Raw genomic sequence first — 23618 nt, 5'->3', positions numbered from 1 at the left:
GTACAGAAATTACATGTTCTTCTCTTACCTTCTGCAGAGCTCAGTGCTGCTTTAAACACTTTATTGAAGAAATTCACTTGGAGGACCTTCTTTCTATTCCTTATCCCCTTCCACATGTCTCTTATCTTTCCTCTCAGATAATACTTTGAACTGTGCAAAGCTGCTGCCTTATTTAGGCTTTGGAAATGGAAAGACAGAGAGGAGATGTGGTGTTTCCACGTGTTTGTTTTTCTAGTCCAGTTTTGGCTATGCGCAGCGGAATCCTTCGCGGTGCTCCGTTACGCTGTGATTTTGTAGTCAGGCAAGCAAATGATCGTGAAGCTTTAAAAAGAGTCAGCGTTGTGTGCTTGGTTTAATGGGTGTTAAAGCCTTCTTTCTACTGCTGAGATGCTGCGACTACTAAACTTCAGCATGAAAAGTGCCAAATATTGGCCTTTAATAAGCTTTCATTTTAAGGACACAGTACTTCCATAAAAAGCCCTTCCACAGAGCTCTTACATAGTGCTCATGCCAACACAGAGTTAGGAGAAAAGGAGAAAAATCCAGCAAATATCTTTATCTAGCGCTTTCTAATCACGTACCTATGTTCGTAGACGTATTCTTTCAGGTGATGCCATCCAACATGGTACCAAGATCATAAAAAATAGTATGTTTCTGCAGAAGAACAGGCTGTCTTGTTTTTATTCTTGTTTTTCTTTCTAGTTTGGGAATTTTCTGCTGCCACTTCTGCACTGTCTCCCACACGTACATTTGTGGGACCCTATTCTTCTTTTCCCCCTTGTATGCCGATGTCTACAAGTATTGAAAATCAAGAACATCGGTTCACTTGGGCTTCCGAGGGATAACGGTGAAATGATTTTCAACCTTTTTATTTGACCATAGGTGAACTTTGCCATGTCCAGCTTTACCAGGTCCTCCTGACTAGACAGGTCATGATCCACTATTTTTGGAGCCGAGAGACCACACCGTGCACATGGAGGAGCAGTAACGACGGTCTGGGATAGAGCCAGCCAGGGAGCAAAGAAGCCGCAAAGCGGGGAGCGTGTGCTCAGTTGCAGAACGTGCGGTCTCTCCTGCTTAAGCAAAAGATGATTTATCTTTATTAAAATCTTGGGTTGTGCAAAAGGCTAGTTTCAGACAGCTATCTCTCTCCCTCTTCTATGTTTACCCATGGGGTGACCTGGACGTTACAAGAGAGACAAGGTAATTGTGTTGGCCTTTGCCTGGCTGGGGAGGCTTAGTAGGAAGCTTAAAAATAACAATAAAAGAATAACAGCCCTTCTCAGTCCCCAGCTGCCGAAATTAAGATGTGCAAGGACCGGGATCAGGATTTTCATGGTGCATTGTTTGCTTTTTTTCATAGATGTGGCTGGGTAATGGGAACAGGGCAAACTCTGCCCAGGACTTTGTGTTTTTTGACTTACATAGACTTAATGTCAGATTAGTTCAGCAGCTTAGGGGATGCAATTCTAGGAAGAAAACAATGAGAATGACATAAATGTTGAAGAATTGGATTACATGGGTCCTGCTGCAATAAATGACGTATAAGAGGGGCAACTTGGGTTTGAGCCTGTGAAAACTAGGGAAGCTTTTGGCTTATGCTCTAGTTATTAATTTACTTGGAGGAAAACAAAATATTCTTTGTATAAATCCTTATTATAGGCCAAATTAAGTGTGTCACTGCTTAAGAAATCCCACTGGCTTTGTGGAAGCTGACTCAGACTTGGGCATGGGCTTCATTTGTTTGCTAAACAGGAATCAGACTGATTTTTTGATAACTTCACGGCGTTTGTTTAAAAGATTTCACCTTAAGATGTAGAAGACCAGTAAGTTTTGTAATTTAGTCTCCGGTTCTCCTAAGTTTATGCTCGTTAGCAGTGATGGGGAGCAAGGCTTTGTTTGGGCATGTTGCCTGGCAGGGTGAATATCGGGAGATTTTCAGTGGAATTGGTGTTCCTGAGAGCATTGAACTTGTGTTGACTCTCTGGTATTGATAGTTACGTGTTGCTTAAAATTCCTATTTTATACTTTTGAAGGACAGCTCTCTTCAGCTTAAAAATATTTTTTTATTATATAGCAGTTTAAAAACTATCTGAATAAGTTTAAATTATTGTTTTGAGTTTTGGAAATGCCTCTGTTGAAAGCTACATCTTTTATTATAAAATATGCCATATGTAAATTCTTTGAATTTGAGGCTGTTCTGCGCTGCCTGTGCTGAATTCTAATTCACCTACTTGGGGCTATATAGCACCCAATTAAAGGCCTGTAGGGATTATGCTCTCTGAGGTCTTGATGACATGTTAGATTTGGGATTATATCTGGGGGATAAACAAGAAAATCAGAGTGAACTAAACAAATGCGGTTCTTTAAATAGACCGGGGTTTCAAAACTCGATCCTCCAGCTGAGGAAGCGAAGGAGAAATAGGCGGAATAGTTTTGCCTGAAAATAGTTTTGTCTGACAAATTCTAGTACACTGCTTCTGCCGTAACTTATTCTTGAGGTGTTTTCTCTTTTAAGGCTCTAATTTTCTATGGCCATTCCCTTCCTGTTACATGGAAGGATGTTTTTATTGTGGCTGTCGTATGGGACATAGCTGGTCGTGTTGGGTAATCTGCGACCCCGGATCTTTGGTTTCCATGCCCATTTTTAAGGTGTTTCTAACCAATTCAGTCTCTGTATTTGAAAGCTGCACAATTTCTTGTCTGTTCCCAACAGAAAGCGTACCTCAGATGGACACCATGCAGGGTATAAATTGCATACAAATAAAATTTGCGCTGAAGTACAGTTTTTATTGTCATGTTTTTCTTTGTCAGAAGACAGATCCTTTCAACAGCTGTGGCATGGGCTTATATTTCATTTGCTGGTTGGCAGTGCAAATGTATCTAAAATGGATGTATCGGCATCTAGCTGTGACATGTTCCCATTTGTTCTTTAAAGCCTTGACTGGAGCATCTAGACAGTTACTAATAATCAATATTTGGAACAAATTAAAGCTGTGAATTAAAGAATGTAGGATGAGGTCACATACGCAAAGACTACTTTTAAAATAGTAAGTCAACTTCTGTTTTGAAGAGAACTTTATAAAGTAGCTAGTTAGAGTGTATGCTTGTATTTTAACTAGTCTACTCTTCTGATATTGCCCTCCAAGCAAATGACAGATTTGCATTCAGTCCCCTGCCATTTTATATGCAAATGCCCTATAAGATGATTCCCCCTTTGCTAATGCACTTCATGCAGCATTTTAAGCATCATCTTGAGTCTGACACTTTTTTCTTAGTGCTCCCTTTATCTCTTGCTGGCATTTTTCTGTCCAAAACATTCATGAAAAGCTCTTTATTTTTTTTTTTTCTCCTGAAAGTTTCATCAAAGAACTGTTTTGATGGCTTAACTTCAAGCATTTGATCTTGAATTCATCAGCCTTCTGATTTTTGAGCCCTGCAATTAACATTGTCGGGCTTGATCTTTTACGTGACCCAGTGGTCAAAGCCAACTGTAGGGAAATATATCTGTAGCCAGACTTAGTTAATTCAAATCAGTTTGTAAACCCTATTTTAAGTCTTCTAAAGAAATGTAGATTATTGGCCCTGGAGTGTAGGGAGCCGAGTGTATCGGTAGTTAATGGTGAGAGCACAGGATTTGCCGGTTCAAAGGGATTAAGCCGCAGAGTTGTTAAGAGGTTGAGGAAGGGAAAAGATTGGGCCAGTTCACAAATCTCATAACTGTCAGGAGCCCTCAAGCGCAGAAGCAGATATTTCATGTATACTCAAGAGATCAGAAAGTTTACAGAGAAAATCATCTTGCAGGAGGAATCTTGACTTAAGCCTTCATTACCTTTATAAAAACTTGATAAGCTGTGCCGTGCAAATGTGTTCAGTGTTGCCAGCTGTCATTAACCCAGAGGCATTAGGGGTTCCCAGGAGCTCTGCTTTGACTTTTGGAGAAATTAAATCTCAGGATTTGGGTACAGCAGAAGTTTTTAAGAGAGTCTCTCAAAGGTATAATGTACACAAAGCAAGACAGACTGTGGGCTCGGGAAATACATGTGCACCTACCCTTGGCAGCCCTGAATTTTCAAAGTATTTGATGTGGTTTTAGATATGGTTTAACTTTGTGGCTGTGATGATGTAAGCAAGTTGCTCCCCAAATAAACAAACCTTCTCCTCCCTGGCGTTGGCTTTGGCCTTGGCCACACTCTCATGCCCTTTTTCTTGAGTTGACACTGGCTCCAGTTGACACAGGCTCATCTGACTCCAAGGTGAGTTGCTTCAGGGAGGTGAACCAGCACAAAAACATTCACCTGCTTTGGTTGCAGGGTTTGATTTTCATATTTTCTTTCCCCCTCCCCTGGCGTACCTCCCTAAGCCAGCTCACCCTGGGGTCGGATGACGCCAAGGGTGTGGAGCTGCCCGTTTCAGCAACACATCGCAGATAGCGTCTCAGCCCCACAACGATGCTCCACGCTGACCAAACAGCAACAGCTCAGTTGTCTCACCAATTCCTGGATTGATTTTTTTAGATCCCGTGAGTTAGGTTTACCACTGGTTTGGAAGCCAGTTGGGCAGAGGTGGGAAACCAGGGGATGTGAATGGTGCTCTCTGCACTAGTCCAAATGAGTTCACAGCAGATTGTAAGTCTGTGTCTTCACTTGAGAGAAGACATTGCAGGATGGTTATTATTTTTTAATTAAAATGCTATTGACTTTCATTGCCAGTGAATTCAGTTATAACATAGGCTGGGACCTGTTCACTACATTAAGAAGCTTTTGTTCCAAATATATGCTATCAAATGACTGATTTTGTTCAGGCGTCTGCGAGTGCCGAACTGCAACCCAGCCTTTGCATTGAGTAAAAAACTACTGAAATAATACTAACCAAAGCACTGTTTGCTTTTCCTTTTTCTGTTCAGCATCTGAACCCAATCTGAAGTTACGATCCAGACTAAAGCAAAAAGTTGCTGAAAGACGAAGCAGCCCCCTCTTGCGCAGAAAAGATGGTCCGGTGGTTACTGCTCTTAAGAAGCGCCCGCTGGATGTCACAGGTACGTCGGGTAAGCAACAAATCTGCGCCGGCAGCCACATACTCAAGGAGATGTCCCTTTCCAAAATTAACTCCCGCATCCAGTTAATTGTGCAGCCTGGATCTCTCGTGTGCCTCTCAATGTTGGCGAAACCTGGATGACGTTGGCAGAGTTGAGCAGTGGGTGATGCTGGTGGGCGTCAGCAGTGTCGGTCCCTTGGGTACCCGTCTACTGAGACAGCGTTGCCAACCCAGTGAGGTTTTTTTGTGGTTTAAGACATGCGTAGACAGATGTAGATACGCCACCAGAGTGCTACTATTTTTTTTTTTCCCCCCAAGCATTTCCATGATCTTCAGTGACAGGTTGTTGAGAAATAAAATTTTTCAAAGGTGATCCTGTTAATATCCATGGAGAGGCCGTAATTCACGGCTGTCCTCCTCCAGCAGTAAATGCTTTACAACCCCTGTTTGTTTTAGGCTTTGGGCAGACTGCCGTAGTTCCTTGTTAAGTAATTACATCGAAGTTTTAAAACATGTAATGCATTTTTTTATATATATAGCTGATATTTCTGACTACTTATTTGACAGTTTCTTGTTGAAAAATAACATTCTTCTGGGAGTAAAGTTTGTAAGGAGGGATCAGAGTAAAGTAGATCCTATAGATTACCATAACGTTAATTCTTAGCACCATCTAGGGATGCCTCTGTGTAAGTACCACTACGTGACAGCTTTTCCAGACTTTTGTCTCACTTTAAGGCATGCTATCATCATTCAAACAAACTCAAAGTGAGCTCTCTTTAGAGAGCCAGGTGGTTTTGGGAGACCCTGGGGCAGCTATGCCTCCCCGTTTGCAGAGGGAATAGATGATTTCACCAGCTAAGCATAATTTATATCGCATCTGAAAATGGAATTTACTTCACTCCTCATATATTGCTATATGTCACATGGCTTTTAGGCTAAATCAAGCCCTAATGGCTGACCATTTGGTCCCAGTAATGCCTTCAGAAATGGCAATGGAAGCTCCAGCTTCTCACTGAGCAAGGTCCTGGTTCAAGAAGCCAGCCTGGAGCCTGGCTAGAAAAATATCTGAGTTGTAACAGTAAGAGGGGACTTTTGAATGGAAAATAACTTTTAAAGGAAGTCCCGTTTAATGGAATAGAAGTTACATTTAATCCTTGAAGAATTTATCTTCATGGAGTCACAGTGCTGGGTACTTTTCCTATGTCTAGATAGTACACACAAGATCTAATATGTTGTAGTTAATGACGTGGTCCCAAAAAAAGCACATATTTTCCATGCAATCAGAATATTTCTTCAAAACACCTAGACTCTCTGAAGTTGCTTTCCACGGAGAAGTTCAATTTTAGCTGCTCAGTTGGGTGTTTCTCAGTGCTAAATTTTCTTGATAGCGAGATGCTTCCCCAAATGCCCAGCCAACAAAAAGCAACAAAGCTTCTTTTTTTTAAAAAAAAAAAAATCTTTGTTACTTTGCTGGAGGTACTTGCAAGGGTCAAAACAGCAAAATAGGATGTACAGAATAATGCCAGAGAAGATACCATTTTTAAAAATCTTCCAAATGGTATCAGTTGGCTTTTATTTCTACTGGGGCATCCTAGAGCAATTATGAGACTGCTGCAGCCTGGGCCATTGCAGCCGCTGGGAGATTCTTCTGGCCTTGGGCAAATTCTGTGCTTGGGGAGGAGGAAGGTTCAGGAAAAATGTTTTAACATTATTTGTCTTCCAAAATAAAAGGAGAAGCCCTGGAGGCTGTGCCATACACCAGGTGAGACACCTTCTGAGGGAAGTTTTCTGGCTGTTGCAATTTCATGCGCTGTTTCTGTTTGTTGTTATTTCTGTATTATTAATGGGGAGGCTTTGATTTCAGGCTGGTCATCTCTGTGGTTCGGGTTAGTGAGTTCACAGGGACTGTGTTGATAAAATATACAACGCTGAGAGGATCTTCTGAGCGTTCAGGTGATAACAATTATTTTGGAGGATTAACTCTACCTTGGGTCTTTCCAATGAGAAAGTGTTTTACTCCCTGAGCGGAGAACACGTAGCAAAAAAAAAAATTAGGCAGTGATTTGAAACAGATTTACTGTATTGGACCCTGTTGAGTTTTGCCTGATTGTTGTAAAATGTGCTCAGCAATGACCATGGCCGGTTGTCCGTCCAGTCCCTTGTCACTCAGGCAGTTTTTAAATCTCTTAAAATGATTTAATTTGCTATCCTGACAAAATACCCTCCTTGTGTGTCAGTCCCTAGGCAGTTTTTGGGAGCTCAGTGCCATGGGAGCTGTTGTGCTATGTGACAGGCAGCCCAAGGCAGGTCACGTTCCACTGAGGACCCAGCACGGTGTGAGCACTCCCCAGGTGATGGGGACAGGGACATCGCACGTGCACGATCAACGTGCTGGCGGCGTGTTTCCAGTAAATCCAGATGCACCAGAAGCCTGCATGGGGAAATGTCAACGCTGAGACGGTTCCCTGGGTGTTCCAGCATGAAGTCTGACGCAATGCGTGGCGAGAGGGTGTCGTTAGGGTTATAGGTTAAAAAGAGGGTGAGTGAAGCACTTCTAGAAAAATGAAGCAGGACAATCTGACATCCTCCAGTTTGGCCTCTTCAAGCCTTCCATGTCTTTTATTAACTTCCAATCGTATTTAAAGTTATTAATATACTGTAAGAGAAATCCCCATGAGGAGAAGACATAAATATGGTAAGTAGGTACTTGAACAGACCATTTGAAAGTGTTTGTCAGTATTTTAAGAGCCCTGGGAAGATTTCGGGGGGAAAATGGAGAGGAGGAGCGTTGCTTTCCTCCAAAACAAAACTCGAGGGGTTGTTATCTGTCTAAATACCATCGCGGAGATTGTTTGTAATGCTAAAAGTTGGGTTTGGATATGTTTTTAGACTCTGCATGCAACAGTGCTCCTGGATCTGGTCCCAGCTCTCCAAACAACAGCTCCAATAACATAAGCGCCGAGAACGGAATTGCAGGATCAGTCACGAGTATTCAAGCAGAGGTACAGAGCCCTTCCTCAGTCTGACTTCTTTTTTTTTTAACACTTTGGGTTTCTAATCAGTTTTTGCAGAGTTTTAGGAACTTAGGCGTACAAACCACTGTGCACCCCACTAAAAAAAAAAAAGTATCGCAGATCGTGACTTGGAGCGGACTTTGGGAATTACCTCTCAATCTGGGCTGACAGGATGCATTATCTGTTTATTAAATCTAGCTTGAGCCAGCTCACGAGCTGCTTGTGGTAACTTGTAGTGGTTTCGTTGTGAGGAGAGAGTAAAAATAAAGTGATTTAGCAAGGTGAAGCATGAAGAGCGTTTCCTGGTCAAAAGCAAGTATTTTAAAATTTGGGGAGTCTGTTCTCATATATTGTATATAGGGTGAATTTATTGCATGCAGTAGGTTAGTCTAAATGTGACCAAACCAAAACTGGATTAAAGGGAACGGATTTAACCTTTACCTCCCCACTTAGGGATTTGAAAGCTTGACACCTGATGCCGTGTACTACTTTATAATCCCATAAGCTTTCGCCATCACTTGAGGCATCTGCTACAGATGTCAAAGGCAGGGTGTTGGACTGGGTAAACTGGGGTTTGATCCAACACGGCAGCTCCTGTGGTCAGGGTTGCTGACGCCCACCTTCTTCTAAGGGCAGGTATTGGGGTATGGGCCATGTTAACGGGTTCCCACTATAAACCTTGCATATGGAAAACCAGTGTGGTTGTGTAATGTTACTGGTGGATTTCTTTTTATCCAGCTTACCATTAGCTCTTCTCCCCATGAATATAGTGTCTGTCTTAACATCAGGACTGTAAAAACAGGCTTGGGCTTGTTCTCCCCAAATTGTCATTTAGAATTGAAAAGGGCTTCTTACGGTATAAATGTAAGCCTTTATTGCTTTCTAGTTGTGTACAGATTTTCACTTTATTTTTATTTCTAATGTAGTGTAACAGCATTTAATATGGGGAATATGCCTTCTACTCCACCCTCTCCCCTGCCAAATTATCCGACACGCATCTACATCCACTCTGGTCTACTGTAGACCTCACAAGATTTAGACAATGATTGTAAAGATTAAGATGGCATGAAGTGGAGTCTTCACTTGACTCTGGCAGCCGAAGCTGCTCTAAAGAGACCTGGCTTTTGAGATGCACGCTGACCATGCAGTAGTTTGGAGCAGACCTGGGAAAAGGTATCTTACATACGGGGTTATTTATCGGGTTTGCAGAACTGAAGACCGGCTGAGCTGAGGGCACGTCTGAGGTATGTTTGTGTTAGCCCCAGGAAGACTTGCGCTTAGTTACCGGTTTTGCTGATCCGGGAGCTGTCAATCTTGTCTATACCTAGAAAACTGCAAATCCCCGGTTACTGCTGGTGGAAAAGCTAGAGGATTCAACAATTCCTTGTGATATAAACAGAGCAGGCAGCTTCCCGCGAGTCAGTGTTAGCTTGTGCGGATGAATGTGAAGCTGTAGTATTCTCCTTCAGCATTTTATTTTTCAAGTAAATAATTTGAGCTAATCATCTGTGACCAGCCCACCAATACCTAATGAAATGGACACAGGCTATAAGAAAAACTCTTTTCATCAACTGCTTGTCACGCAGCAATTTTGTAAGTTAGGCTGAGGCATGAGCAGCGCAGATGATCTGGAAAAAAAAAACCCTGTATTGCCAAAGCCTTTCCCTGAGAGTTGTCGTTGCCTCTTTTGCAACTGTACCGCAGTGGGTAATTCACAGCGATGCCACTGCGTGCGAGGAGAGAAGCGTGTTCATCTAGAATTTTAACAAGAGCAGCATTTGATGCACCATCTCCAAACAACCTATGCGAGAACAAGGGAGAAAAATCTAGTTTTCATTTCCCTGAAAATAACGTCTAGAGTCTTTTTCACCGTTTTATAATTTTTGGAAAATAGGAAAAATATAACATACAAATGATTGTGCAGTTCCAATTTTAAAACTGACCAGGACTGCGTTAAGTATAGTGGATCATTGCCATCACAGAACAGAATGAAACATAAATCACTGAGTGATGGCAAACAGAACATCGATAACCTGTTGCACAAACTGTTCTCCTCCCAGCATTTCAGGCGTCCTTGAATGGCTTAGCTAAATGTCCTAGTCCTTTGCGTTTGTTTTTTGGGGAAAAATAACTCTGCACTTTGTTCCAGCATTTCATGTTGTGTGATACTACCTGATCCATTTGCCTGTGTAGGTTCATTTGGGAAAAAATAACTGGGCAAGGTAGGGTTTTGCTTTCTCTAAAATCTTCTTCTGCAGTAGAAGTAGTATTACCTGGTAGCCCAAGTGTTGGAGATTTCTTTAATACTAGTTGACCAGGCTTTCTCATGTTCCCCCTTTTAAATATTTAGAAATATTTAAATATTTAGAAATATTTAAATGTGTCTGAAAAAATATTGTTGGCAACTTTAAGTGTTTCATGCTGACCTTCATGTTTTATTTTAAATGAGAAATACGTCTCTCTGCTTCTTAGTTTGCTAGGTCACCTCTTGAACCATTTCAGCTATGTTGGAAGATGGTATCTGAGTTCGTTACTGAAGTTTCAATGCTTGCCTTCAGTGTGGAAAGACTACAGCGCTCTGCCTCCTTTTAAAATAGACTATCTATTTTAAAACACTGGTTTTAAATCTAAAGGTTTTTCCAACACTGAAATTCTTGCGTCAACTGCAATGGTAATGACTCTGAAAAATACTTGACTACAGACAAAAATTGTACATGCTGAAATTGTTCTCTGCTGTGCAATTCAAAAAATGTTTGTGTACAGCCCGTAGATGGGATCTGTATATTTAAAGTGATGATAATGCTGCTAAATACCATATGCTGGTAGCGTCAAGCTGCTGTGTTTTTCTCTTCGCTGTTTTTAAAACAAATCCCCGGGAGATAGTTTGAGGCACAACTACGGAGTATTGATTGTTCAAAGAGAAAATAGATGTAGTTTTGTTTCGTTTATGATATCAGTAAACTATTTCATTACTCTGCTGACAATAACTGTGTTATTCTGGATGTGGCATGCTAATATTATGTAATCTAAATTAGAGCAAAATTGCCAGTAGTGCTTAAAATTACTCGGAAGAAGTGTGTGGGTATGCACGATGACATGCCCTTACCAGGTACCGCTCAACAGCGAAACGCTCCCTGCAGATTTCCTCCTTTGGGGCAGCAAATTGTGAGCCGAGATCTCAAAACCAGATTTACTCTTTTTACGAGAGAACTGATCAGTAATATATTTTCAATAAGCTTGAATGGCATTATTGAAAGCCCAAGAAGGCAAAAGGAAATAAGAAAAAATCCACTTTGCAGATGAAATTTTGCACAGGGTCGTATGAAAAGTAGGTGACTTTGCTGAACGTCAAGAATTTAGACAAAGTTGGACGCGGGGAGAACAACTGGCAAGTTAATGGCACGTGGAAGAGTCCATTTGAAAAGGCAGCCCAGTGTTTGATAACGGTGATGCACACGGTCGTGGGAAGGCGTTACTCCTCCTGCCCTTCATCTGCGGGTAGCACCAGCCTCGGGTGCGGAGCCGGGGTGTCCTGTTCAAGCTGGTAGCTCGTCCGGTTAAATTTTGATTAATCGAGGAGGCAGGATTGCTGCCGAAGATTGTTCTATAGAAAATGTTTGGGTTTCAGTATTAGTTCTTTTTTTTTTCCCCCCTAAAAGGTTGCTGCAGGGTTTTTTTTTAAGTTTCACCTTAGAGTTTTGTGGGAGAAAAATAGGTTTTTATTATCCAGAGCTGGCCCAGCCCCGCAGCCAAGGAAATAACGTGCAAAATCTCATTGACTTACAAGACCATGAATTTAGATCTAAAATGTTTAAAGCCATTCTTCAAATCTCTGTTACATCAATATAGATTGTTCCATAGTATGATATTAAGTTAATCATAATCCCTTTTTTCATAATAGCACCTGAGTTAAAGAGTAGAAATTCTATAGAAAGTCTTTTTGAAGTCTAAACTCTGTTTTATTTAAATTGTAAAATCACCTGCAGAGAATTCAGGGTGATCAGAACACTTGTTTCCTAACAGGAAAATCGGGCAGTTTAAAATAATGTAATTTTTATAATGGGTTTTCTAGCACGTATTTCAAATCAATCTTGGTTTGAAATTAAAGGTATTTTTACTTAAGCGTTCCTGCTTTAAATGGCCATAAGATAATTCAGTAAATCTTGCGTTTCACCCTGAAAATCAGGAAATAGCTACATAAATGCAACCTTAAGGCTTTTTGATGAAATTTTGAAGTCTGGTTTAAGCTAAAGCACACCAGTAAATAGCATAAATTGTCTGTGATTTGCTGAAGAGAACAACAGCCGTTGTAATGCCGTTTTTTTTTTTTTAACGTAATCTGTTTTAGCTTTCAAAGGGCAAATACTTGAGAAGGACAAATAAGCTGTTAAATCTTCTTTGCAAAAGCTTTTTGCGGTGGCACTGCATGAAGACTGAGCCGAAGCAGAGTACCGGTGAGAATGCAGGGGTGATCTTTAGTCTCCAAGAAAGGTCAAATAAACTGTAAAAGGTCTCTCTGTAGGGCAGCGAGGTTGGCGGCACTTGCAGAGCGAGATCATCCCTGTGTTGGGCATCCCGGTCTCGTCGTCCCTGCGTGACCAAGGCAGCGGCGTTCAGGGCATGCACCTAGTCTGTGCCTATTTAGGCTGGATCTGAAGCACAGCTTAGTTCCCCCGTTCAGTATTTCCAATGTCAGCAGTGAAGTGACACACTCTGTACGTTTCTGACGTGTCCTTGATCCGATCTGTGGAATGCTCTCTCACCAGGATAATGTTCTTGATTTTGTTTCCAGACCAGCCTGGCTCACAGACTTGTGAATCGTGAAGGCTCGGTAACACAGCTTCCGCTCTACACATCTCCTTCTTTGCCCAACATCACGCTAGGACTGCCTGCAACTGGCCCTTCCAGCGTAAGTGGAGGGGGGGATGCAGCCTTTGAAATGTTGCTTGCTCCGATTTATCCCTTAACGCGCTGTGCCATCCATTGTGCGTTTGCAGGGGGGATCAGCACAGCAGGATGCGGAGAGACTTACTATCCCAACCTTACAGCAGCGGATCTCTTTATTTCCTGGCACCCACCTCACTCCCTACTTGAGCACTACAACGTTGGAAAGAGATGGGGGAACTGCACATAACCCTCTTCTGCAACACATGGTCTTACTGGAACAGCCAGCTGCACAAACTCCCTTAGTCACAGGTGAGTGCTCCGTAGATAACGCGCAGAACTCTGTCCCAGCTGGGGAAAGAGAGCAAATGACATCTGTTGATTTCTTGTAAAGTCTGTTCTCTTGTACAAAAGACATACCGCATCATCTGTACGTTCTGTAGGTAACACATAGAATCTTTAGGATGTGTTCGTTGATACGTAGGATAGTGGTGGCATTTGCAAAATCAGAGATTGCCCACCTCATCCAGAGGTAGAGGGAAGCTGCCTTGTCATTTTGGCAAAATGAAAATAAATAGTATTTACTTCCCTACATAAAGCACAAGTTTGTAGCTCATAATTTAAAACTATATAGTTAGAGTTCTAACCACTTTAGATTAAAGTGGAGACAAAAACGTTGTGTCTTATGATTCCCCTTCCTGTTTGTCACGGGTGGTTTCTATTCTGCGTATGAAAGGCACTCATTTACAAAATCTCAGATTAAAATACTTGCTTTTCATCATTATTATAAATGGCAAAAACACGGCAAAATCAACTGCATTCAAACAGATTGTATTTGTTTGTATATGTTACATTTTCAGTATGCTAATGGCTTTGAATCACTCCCTGTGTCATATTTTCAGAATTAAGTACCTGTGGGAAGGCGTATTTCTATAAATAGGGTTGATTCAAAGCAATAATCCCCAGTAGGACGCATTTCTCTTTTACACTGTGTAATGTTGGGACAAAGGATGTTCTGCGTAAGTTATTGACGTGTTGATTTTTATTTCTTTCATTCCGTTTCTAATGGAAACTCTCGAGAGATGTCGATCACTGAAGCATTACAGCACGGCTCTGCTTTGGCTCATGTCTGGTTTTACATTCACGTCCTAGGAATATACGTGGGGTTGTGATAAGCTTATAAGCATGTACATATTGGGAAGCTGAAGCACGGAGGCATGGTGTTTAGCCAGCACTCCCAGAGCCGTGGGAGTGGTGTGTGCAGATTCCTTGAACCTTTACGTAATTTTCTGTTGCCTCCTTCTGCCACGGTTGCTGTGGCCTGATGAAGTTACCCAGAGTCGTGACGTGGCTCTTCACCAGTTGCGCTTTGCACCAGGTCTGTTGATGAAGAGCCGTTGGGGAAGATTTCCCCTCTTATCCTATCACCAAAACTTCTTCGTGCTGGCGTTTGCTTTAAAGCACACGTAGGAAGAAGTGCTCTTCTGTTTCCTATTTGCCCTCTCTCAAAGCTTCCCTCAGTTTACAGCGTACTGTGTTTGCTTCCAAGTGTATTCCTTCTAGTCCACCCGCTACGTGCGGTGTTTTCAGAGCGAGTACAACATGTTATAAACCAACCCTTAGGAGAAATACTCACTCTACAACAGAGCAACAAGAAGAAACACACGTTCCAGATGCAGCAACTGAAAGAGAGCAAGCCAACACATGGTCTCAAAAGCCCTAAGTGGACTGGCTGCCAAACTACAGTTAATATTTCGAACTTCCTTAGAAGCAAAGTGGAGTTTATTAGTATTCTGCTGATAGCCTTCAGCTCTGGAGATAGTCTCCTGACGGCTGCAGAGCGATCCGGCAAGGTAGTCGTCCAAGGTGTCCTATGCAAACTGTATATGATCCCTTCCTCTGCCGTCTGTGTTTTCATTTCCATCAGGAAATGTGCTGTAAAGGGAAATGGACCACATCTTTCCAAATTATTCATATATTCATACACACACAAACGTGTGTGTGTATACACACACATCCATAGAGACAGACATTTATAAAATAAGATACCGTTCTACATGATTCTTTTCAGAAAAGCAAAAGTGGGAGAAACTCGGTAAATCTTTCCCCAAGAAGAGAGGCTTTTAAATGAGTCAGTTTGTTCCACGTGGGGCAGTTCTGTGAATCAGAGGGAGAAGGTAACGTCCTGGGACAGAAACGTCAAGGTGTTTCTTATCCACTGTACTCAGCTGGCTGCAGACTTCTGGGCAGCTTCTCTCTCTTCTCAACCACCGAGTGAAGAAAGGGAAGGTACAACTTCTCTGACCCTTCAACTGGGCAGTATTTCTGAATGTTACTGACCACTTCTGCAGTCTTTAGTTTGTTTGGTACAATGAGGGAAAGCAAAAGAGTACTTTTTTCCCTAAAAGTACGTGCAGCCTTATCCACATTAGGGAGACAGCACTTCACACCAGCGATGCCTTTCTATCCCAAGGTGTAACGAGCAAAAGTAAAGGCTTACCCTCAGCTCCTCCACTCTTGGGTTGGGCTTTGTGTTGGGCATGTCTTCATGTCCCAGCTTTCTAAGAAGTATGTGAAGGTATGTTTTCAGAGAGCAGAGCAAGAACTGGCTTACCCCAAGAACAGCTTAAAAGATAAGACACTTCCTCAAGACATGCCCTTACCGGAGCTCAGATCGGTATTTCACATGGTAGTCATCAGAGACACCCAAATTGCCAAGGGCATGTGAGTAATGCAAGTTATCCCAAAATAACCTTGTTTTCATTAAGTTATTAGTATGTATACACGGGACAGTGATGGAAACAATTCTAGCTATTTGTTGTCTTGGCTTCTAACTTACCTTCTTTCTACAGAAATAATGAAGCCTGATGGCTCCCATATTCCTGAAATGCTTCAAGGGAGCGCCTTCTTCCAATGCAAACCTGGTCAGGGGTTTATCACGCGGAAGTTTTCATCCCTAGTCATTTCTGTGGGGTGGGGTATGGCACAGCCAAGGGCAGACGTGCTTCCCTGCGTGGTCTAGAGTGGGAAGCAGCTTCATCAGCCTCCATCATCCTTCAGCGTATCCAGTGAGCCCCTTGTAAGGTATAATTGCTGGATGCTGCGGGGTGGCAGCTTGGGTTGGTACTTTCCTAGAAAAGAACCCGGGATTGCTCCCCATACCAAGGCAAACTGTAAGACTTTAACTTCTCCGAACTACCACCATGATCTTAATTCATGTCACCCACCGAGCGATGGAAGGGTCCGTTAAGGTATTGCTGATTTTAAAAAAAGTAAGATTTCCCTGGGGTCTCTGAGTAGACAAGGAAACAAAGAATTCAAAAGAAAGCAAAGTATTACTCCATCCAATGGTAATTAATTGTTATCTGTTCTCCTTTAAGGATGCTTCAGCTGTAAATGGCGAGGTGGCTGGTTTTAACGTTCTATATTATTGTCACCATCAGTGTTACTCAACAGCCGTTTTCTCCCTTCCTTTCTTCTTCCTTTTTTTCTTCTCTGCTGTTTTTTCCTCCATATTATCTTCAGACTGGTATCTTTCAGGACTGCCCCTCCATGCACAGTCTCTGGTTGGTGGAGAACGGGTCTCCCCTTCAATACACAAACTCCGGCAGCATCGCCCGCTGGGGCGCACGCAGTCTGCTCCCCTTCCCCAGAACGCCCAGGCCCTCCAGCAGTTAGTGATCCAGCAGCAGCACCAGCAGTTCTTGGAGAAACACAAACAGCAATTCCAGCAACAGCAACTGCACATCAACAAGGTAGGCATGACGCTTTTAAAGTCTTTCTTCCTCATACAGCATCAATACCAACTTTAGGTGGCACTATTTCAGAGTTTCTCGTGCGGTAATGTATGTGGTCTCGACCTCCATAACCAACTGGCCTTCATCCTTGAACCTCTTTTTCGTGATTTGGAGAAATACATCAACAAGGATGTGGCCGTCCATCACCAAAGCGAGGATCGATACCTGTGTTGCAGACAGTGGAAAGGCGGTACAGGGCAAACTTGTGGCTTTCCAGTAGTACTATTTAAAGTTGTCACTGCTGCCGTTCATCCACATCAGGATCTTCTGTCAGTTTTGTAGCAGAAAACATAAAATGCTGTCAAGGAATATGGGGAAAATACCTACGGTGTATCTATTCAGTTTGAAAGGGAGAAGGAGCAGTAATACGGAGTTGAGAAAAAAATAACAAGTGAGGGATTTCAGACATGGCAACACCAGAAGATAATTGCATGTGAAGATATTCAGATTTACTCAAGTATTTTTCACTGGAATTACCTTTGGAAAGAGAAGGGCTGTTCCCATCTCCAGTCCAGATTCTCTTAACTATGGCCCTGGGTAAAGCATTCCAGTGTCCTATCCATTTCTTCTCCTGAAAATGAGGAGACTAGTGCTGTGCCTCTTGCAGAGGTTGTTTTGAAGATCAGTTAGATGTGATTCAAAAATTGCTTTCAAGAAAGCAAGAACTATGTTTATTATCTCGCTTTCTGTAAATCACTTTGGAGAACATCAGGTGAACGTTGCAGAGCACCATTCATCAGTGCACAGATTTTGCAATTGCTGTGTAGCCAAATTCATCTGTCTGGGCATCCCAATATTACAACGAAGCTGAAACAAAGCTGCTTTGAGATGATTGCATTGAGTATGCACTAAAAAAGACAAAAATGTATCCTGATGGTTTAGCCTGTAGGAAGGTAAAACTCACCTTTTTACGTGCGAGAGGTCTGATCGCGAGCGGTACGGATGGAGCTGTGACGTTTTACCCCGGCTGAGGTTTTCTCCCAGGACTTCAGAAGGCGCAGTCTGTTGCTAGACTTGCAATATAAAAAGGCTCTTGGGGAAGGGGGAAATCGATCATAATCAGTGTGATGTTTTTCTGATTTGTGCTGGTTTGAGGCTTTGTAAAGACTGTTCTTCTGCAGTCCAGATTCTCTTAACTACGGCCCTGTGTAAAGCATTCCAGTGTCCTATCCATTTCTTTTCCTGAAAATGCGGAGACTCGCGCTGTGCCTCCCGCAGAGGTTGTTTTGAAGATCAGTTAGACTGGAGTTCCAGCGGTGGCTTTTCTTTAAGAAACAAGCAAATCCAGTAGTAGGTTTCAGGCTCGGGAGGACAAGTTCGATGGCAGGCGGACCTTTCAGATTGCTGCAGTTTAATTTATGATGGAGATTTCTCCAAATATTTTCATTGTTCCAGTCCTATGAGAATATCAACCACCAAGAGCTGGACTAAAAAAAAAAAAAAACACCAACCAAAAAAACCCCCAAACCCAAGAAAAAAACCCCAAAATCAAAAAAACACCACTCAACCCCCCAAAACTTTGTTTATAGACTTGAGCTAAGGCAGGATGATTACACAAGTTACTGACGTCAATCATGTACTTCTGGAGAGCTGCCACCGCGCACCGCGTGTGCCAGCCCTGGACCTCGTTCGGCCCTGCACACCGGGCTGGTGGGGAGCTGCTGCTACCATAGAAATTTCCCTTACCCCCCTCCAAACGCGCTTCGTGACCGGGATCGTCGGACGCGGGGCTCTAGGTAGGGTTTCTTTGTTCAGAAATAAATGTCAGCTCGGCAGTTTGTTTGTTTGAGGTTTTTAAGGCTTTTCCGTTGCCAGCGCTTGTAAGCGTCCAAAGACTTCGCCGTGACGTACCCGCTGAACTCATTCAGACTTTCACTTGGACCTCCCAGGAGCTGGAGAGCGTGTGCGACCGGAGCCGAGCGAGTCCTCCCGCAGCACTCTGAATTTCAGCTTTGTTAGAGCTGTGATCTATCGCATCCATAGCAGAGGCAGGCGGAGGCGGGGAGTGTAATTAAACTGATTGCACAGGGGCGATTTCCCCGTGTTTGATTTATGGAAGTAATGAGTTAAAATGGTTTCGGTACTAACGCTGTATGCGTGTGGCAAATTTATCCCCTGGGATAGCATCCAAGTGCTGACATGGAAGAAGACTTTTCCCAGACGCGCAGATATTTTAAGACCCTCGTGTGTAGGAGAGTAAGGGCGCAACTAAAAATAATGTAATAGATTGCTGGCTTTTAATTATGAGCAGAACTGACAGCACTGTCTGTTAAGGTTGTGTTGGATTTCCTGTAAATAATACGAGGCTGTTTTCAATTGCTTGTGATTTTTCTGAACTTTTAAGATTTTGGCCTTAAACTTTCCCTGTTAGGTGTCTACATCAGATGACATTTTTGAGAAGATTGCAGCCAAAACAAGTCTTGCTGTTTCCAAGAAAGCGACTGAGGAAAAATAGGTTGTTTTGCTCCGGATTCAAAATAATAAAAATAATCAGCTAGGGGATTCGGCTGTGAAGCCTTGGTGCCCAAAGCTTTGGAGCAGTAACTTGGAATTGGACAAAGGTGGACGGGGCGGGTGGCTGGGTAGGGAAGGAGAGTGCAGAGGGATGGGTTGGGTGGGACGGGTCCGAAGGAGGGACAGGGCTCCTTGGGGTGACCGAAGGGGAGTGTGCTCCCCGGGGTGCGATCCCTTCCAGCGTAGGCTTTGAAGTTCTCAGTCTGCCACTGTGGGCAGCAAATTGGAGATCGCTTGAGCGTAGCAAAGCATGTGGTTCATCCCGTTGAGGAGCTGGCTCGATTCTGAACTTAGTACGGAGAAGGGTAAGAGCGAGGCTGCTCTCCGGTGGCGTGCTGCCTCGTTTGTTGCAGAAATTGGAGGACAAATAAGGAGTGGAAGAGGGAAAGAAAGGGACTTAGGGCTAAGGCAGCTTGACGCCGTGGCAGAGAATTTGCTTTCTCCTCTCTGCCTCAGAGCCGTGTCCCGCTGAGCGGATCCAGCCGGCGGGCAGCTTGCACCGGCACGCTCATCTTCTCCATGCCGTTTGCAGGACAGGGAAACGGAGCTGTTAGCTGCAGAGGTGTGCTTGCACACCTAAACCATGTAATCTTAAAATCAACCCTATCATATTGAAACTCCCATCCAGTGGGGTTTCATAATCTCTGCCCCAGCTGTGCGTTCGATGGCATGGAGCAGCTCCGCTCCCCTGCCTGCTGTCAAGTCATTGTGAACACAGACCCGCTAATATTTGCAGAGCGCTCGTGTGCTCTAGTGATCGTGCTGCAAAACCGTATGTAGAAATCAACAACTCTTTCTTCAGAACCAGGGGTTGAGACATTAAATGAGATTCTGGATAAGATACTGCATCACTTCTGGCTAATTGAGCTCTGTGCAACCCCTGATCAGAATGAGACACGTGTCCTAAAAGAGTAAATACGAACCAGTCCTGAAAATAAAAGCTATACATTAATGTAGGTGCACGGGAGCGCTGATCTGAAATTACACAGGCAGCGTGCGCTCGTGTTTCCCACCTTTTTGCGTGTTTAACATTCAAACGTCAGAAACGGTTTTTCTCCACGTTCAGAGGAGCTTTGCTGGGCAAAGGGGCTTGTTTTGCCGTACGGTAAATACATGCAGCAATCCTGACATCGTTTGATCTTCAGCAATTACAATTTCTGGGCAGACTTCAGTCTCGTTTAAGATGCAAATTTTAGTCTTTTATATATGAGAGAGAGGAGCCGTGATATGCTCATGGTTCTCTGTGGTGTTTGGAGGTCGGCATTTGGGGGGGTGTTTTTGTTGTGACAGCGAACCAGGTAAAGCAGGACACTGTTCTCTGAGCAGACTCGAGGTATTTTGAGTTAAAAGTGTTAGCTTTTCAGTGTGATAGGTCTTTAAGCATTAATTCCCTTTCTAAGGAGAAATACCCAAGTGAGATTTCTGTAAATCCTGTGCCAGAAAACTCAACTTTTTACCTTTCTGTAGTGAAGATGAGTATTTTGGCTTTAGTCCCCTGGATGTATAATTTATGAAGCCTTGCTAGAACAGATAATCTCCCTTTTAGCCCTGAATTGTACTGTTAAGCAGATTAACACTGAGCTGCTGTGGTCAAATTATGGTTCTTCTCAGTAAACCCCATTTTTAGCGCGCTCTGCAAAGTGAGGTGTTCCTCCTGCTGTGGCAGATATACGGCAACGTATATACGCCAGACTACAGTGCCTCGACTTGTCTGGTGCAGCAGCGTTGGGTGGATACATTTTTATTAACACCTAGGATTTAACCTTGCTATTTCCTGATTTTTTTTCTTTTTTGGAACGCGTTAACTGTTTAGCCTCAAGTGACTCCTAGAGTAGCTTTTCATATGTAATGTTTAATTTGTAATCTTAGAAAAAAAATACGGTGTATTAGGTTGCATTGAACAACATTCAGGTGGGGCTATTACCCTTTGAAGAGTTTAAGGGAAGCCTGTTTTTGAAGTACCCAGACATAACTTTGGATATAATGAGTATTGAAAAGATCTCCAGAAAACCTCCTTCAGCGTTCCTGCTAAGTGTCTCAGTCGGTTGAATATGAAACGCGGTTCTGCAGGGTGCAAGACGCTTGGCTGTGCTTCTGCATCGTCACACCTATTACTGCCTAAATGCTGTCAAGTGGTTTTGCCAGGAGCCCTTGCTCTGCGGGGTGTCTGCTGCTGCAGATCTGGCGATACGTAGATGTGTACCTGATATAACCAAGCCCATAACTCCAATTATTTGGGGGAGAGGGAAGAAAAGAGCTTCTGCTGGTGCCAAGGTGTTTGCTTCTCGCTCCACCCCCTTTTCCCCTCCGGGCAGTCCCTCTTCTTTGATTCATTACAGTTGGGTCATTCCCTCTCGTCTAGGCACAGAGGCCAGCAGTCTCCTGGTCCTTCCAGAAGATAGGCTGCCTCAGACAGTTACTTTTTTTCCTGCTCTCTCATCACTTCAGGAAAAAAAAAAAACCAAAAACAAGAGTTTTCTTTGCTGCAGAATGCTCTGCCAGCTCCCTACGTGGCCTGTGCCCAACTCAGCCTCTCCCCATCATCCCTTATCATCTCTTGTTTCTCTTTAGTCTATGAAAGTTAAAAACTAGGATCTCGCCGCTCTACAAGGGGGACCTCGTGGGAAGAGCCATATCAATAGCCAGAAGAGCAGGGCGTGTGTTATCATTTCCGAGTAATTAATTCAAGCCCCCAGCAATATGTTTTTTTTCTCCGAGCACTTGCCCACATGTCCACTCCCCCGCAGATGCACTATAGCCTCTCTGCTAGTGCTTTTCTTTCTCTTCATAGAATCACACAGAATCACAGAATCATTAAGGTTGGAAAAGACCTGTAAGATCATCAAATCCAACCATCAACTAACACCACCACACCCACTAAACCATGTCCCGCAGTGCCATGTCCACACGTTCCTTGAACACCTCCAGTGAGGGTGACTCCACCACTTCCCTGGGCAGCTTATTCCAGTGTTTCACCACTTTCTCAGTAAAGACATTTTTCCTAATATCCAGCCTGAACCTCCCCTGCGCAACTTGAGGCCATTTCCTCTTGTCCTATCACTTGTCACTTGGGAGAAGAGACCAACACCCACCTCCAACACCCTTGAGCATCCCAGCCAGCGTACCCACTCCACACTGCCTGCCTCCCACCTCTCAACTCCTAGCCACATCCTTGACTTGAGACCAACACTTTTTGGCTGTCTGTCTTAGGATACTTTTGAACTGAGCTTTTGTGATCTCTTTTTTCCTCTGTTTTTTCTCATTTTCACCAAAGCTGTGTCTCCAGCTATCCAGAGTTGTTCTCTTTCTTCCCTGAGTTTGTCCTTGATCTCCAGAAGGAGGAAAGGGAGGTTTCTGCTCACTTCTGCTCAGCATGGCACAGTCAGGGCTGAGCCAGTCTGTTGTCCTCCCTTGCTTCCTGACTTCTCTCTTCCTCTGGTCAGTGGGAGATGCTGTGCCAGCCCACCGTGCCTGTGTCCCCCGCAACGCTCTTCAAGGGTGAACAGGGCTCTGCACGGTGGACATTACCAGCACAGGGCAGGCTGAGGCTGGCTGGGTCCTGGCTGGTACCTTCTACTCCACCCTGTTCCCAAAACAGGGAGGTCACTCCACCCCGCTGGGCATGCTCTGCACTTCCCAGGATGTAAACTGGATAGTTATCAACAGTAGTGCTGTCTCGACCACCTTCCAGCATATCCCCCCTCTGCACAAAGTTTTGACCAGCTGTACGTATCTGGCAAAGTGGAACGGGGTTTTGGTGTGCTGTCAAGTATGATCTCTTTGAGCTTCTTCTACCTGGAAGTAACCCTGGATGAGTTGTATGGTAATGTGATGATTTATCCTAAACTTTGGAGGTGTATGTGGTTGTTTTCAGCCTCCAACCTGTATCCTTTGATGCACAACAGTCTGTCCGGCAATGCCAAAGTCTCTGAAGGGCATGACTGAGGTATTCCCTCCAGCAGAGATGCCCTTTTCCACAAGACTGTTATTAATCTCATATCTAAAAGCAGTCCCCTCAGTGATTCAAACTTGTGCTCTACTTTCAGTAACCATTCCCGGGGTGAGCGACACTGGAGAAATGCCACATTCCTGTGCTGGACTCCTAAACTGGAAAAGATCTTGAGAATAGATCTATCTCAAATTTTACTTAAAGTCATGCCCAACTTTCATCTCTGTCAGTCTTTGATCACTGAGGTGATCTGTCACATTCAGTGCTGAAGGAGCTTTGTCCTTTTAATTGTGCAGGACCAGAAATTTCTTCTCTAACTGCTTGTCATCTTAGGAGAAAAATTCAGAGGTGCACAGCTTCATCAGAGGTGGTCTGTCCAGATAGGAAGCTTTGCTATGCAGTCCTAGGGTAGTTCTTCAGCTC

General features: G+C 43.5%; 1 protein-coding gene across 1 annotated transcript in view; it reads left to right on the top strand.

Moving 5' to 3' along the window:
* Positions 1-23618, top strand: part of HDAC4 (histone deacetylase 4) — a 202945-nt gene that overhangs the window by 116247 nt on the left and 63080 nt on the right. The window contains exons 7-11 of the mRNA XM_059820822.1: positions 4907-5047; positions 7927-8039; positions 12844-12960; positions 13049-13247; positions 16461-16690. Coding sequence (XP_059676805.1) covers positions 4907-5047; positions 7927-8039; positions 12844-12960; positions 13049-13247; positions 16461-16690 — 800 coding nt within the window. The remainder of the gene's footprint in view (positions 1-4906; positions 5048-7926; positions 8040-12843; positions 12961-13048; positions 13248-16460; positions 16691-23618) is intronic.

This window comes from Gavia stellata, chromosome 8 (genome assembly GCF_030936135.1).
Source record: "Gavia stellata isolate bGavSte3 chromosome 8, bGavSte3.hap2, whole genome shotgun sequence".
Lineage (NCBI taxonomy): Eukaryota > Metazoa > Chordata > Aves > Gaviiformes > Gaviidae > Gavia > Gavia stellata.
The sequence above is the reverse complement of the archived record's forward strand: the minus strand, read 5'-3'. Positions and strand labels throughout refer to the sequence as shown.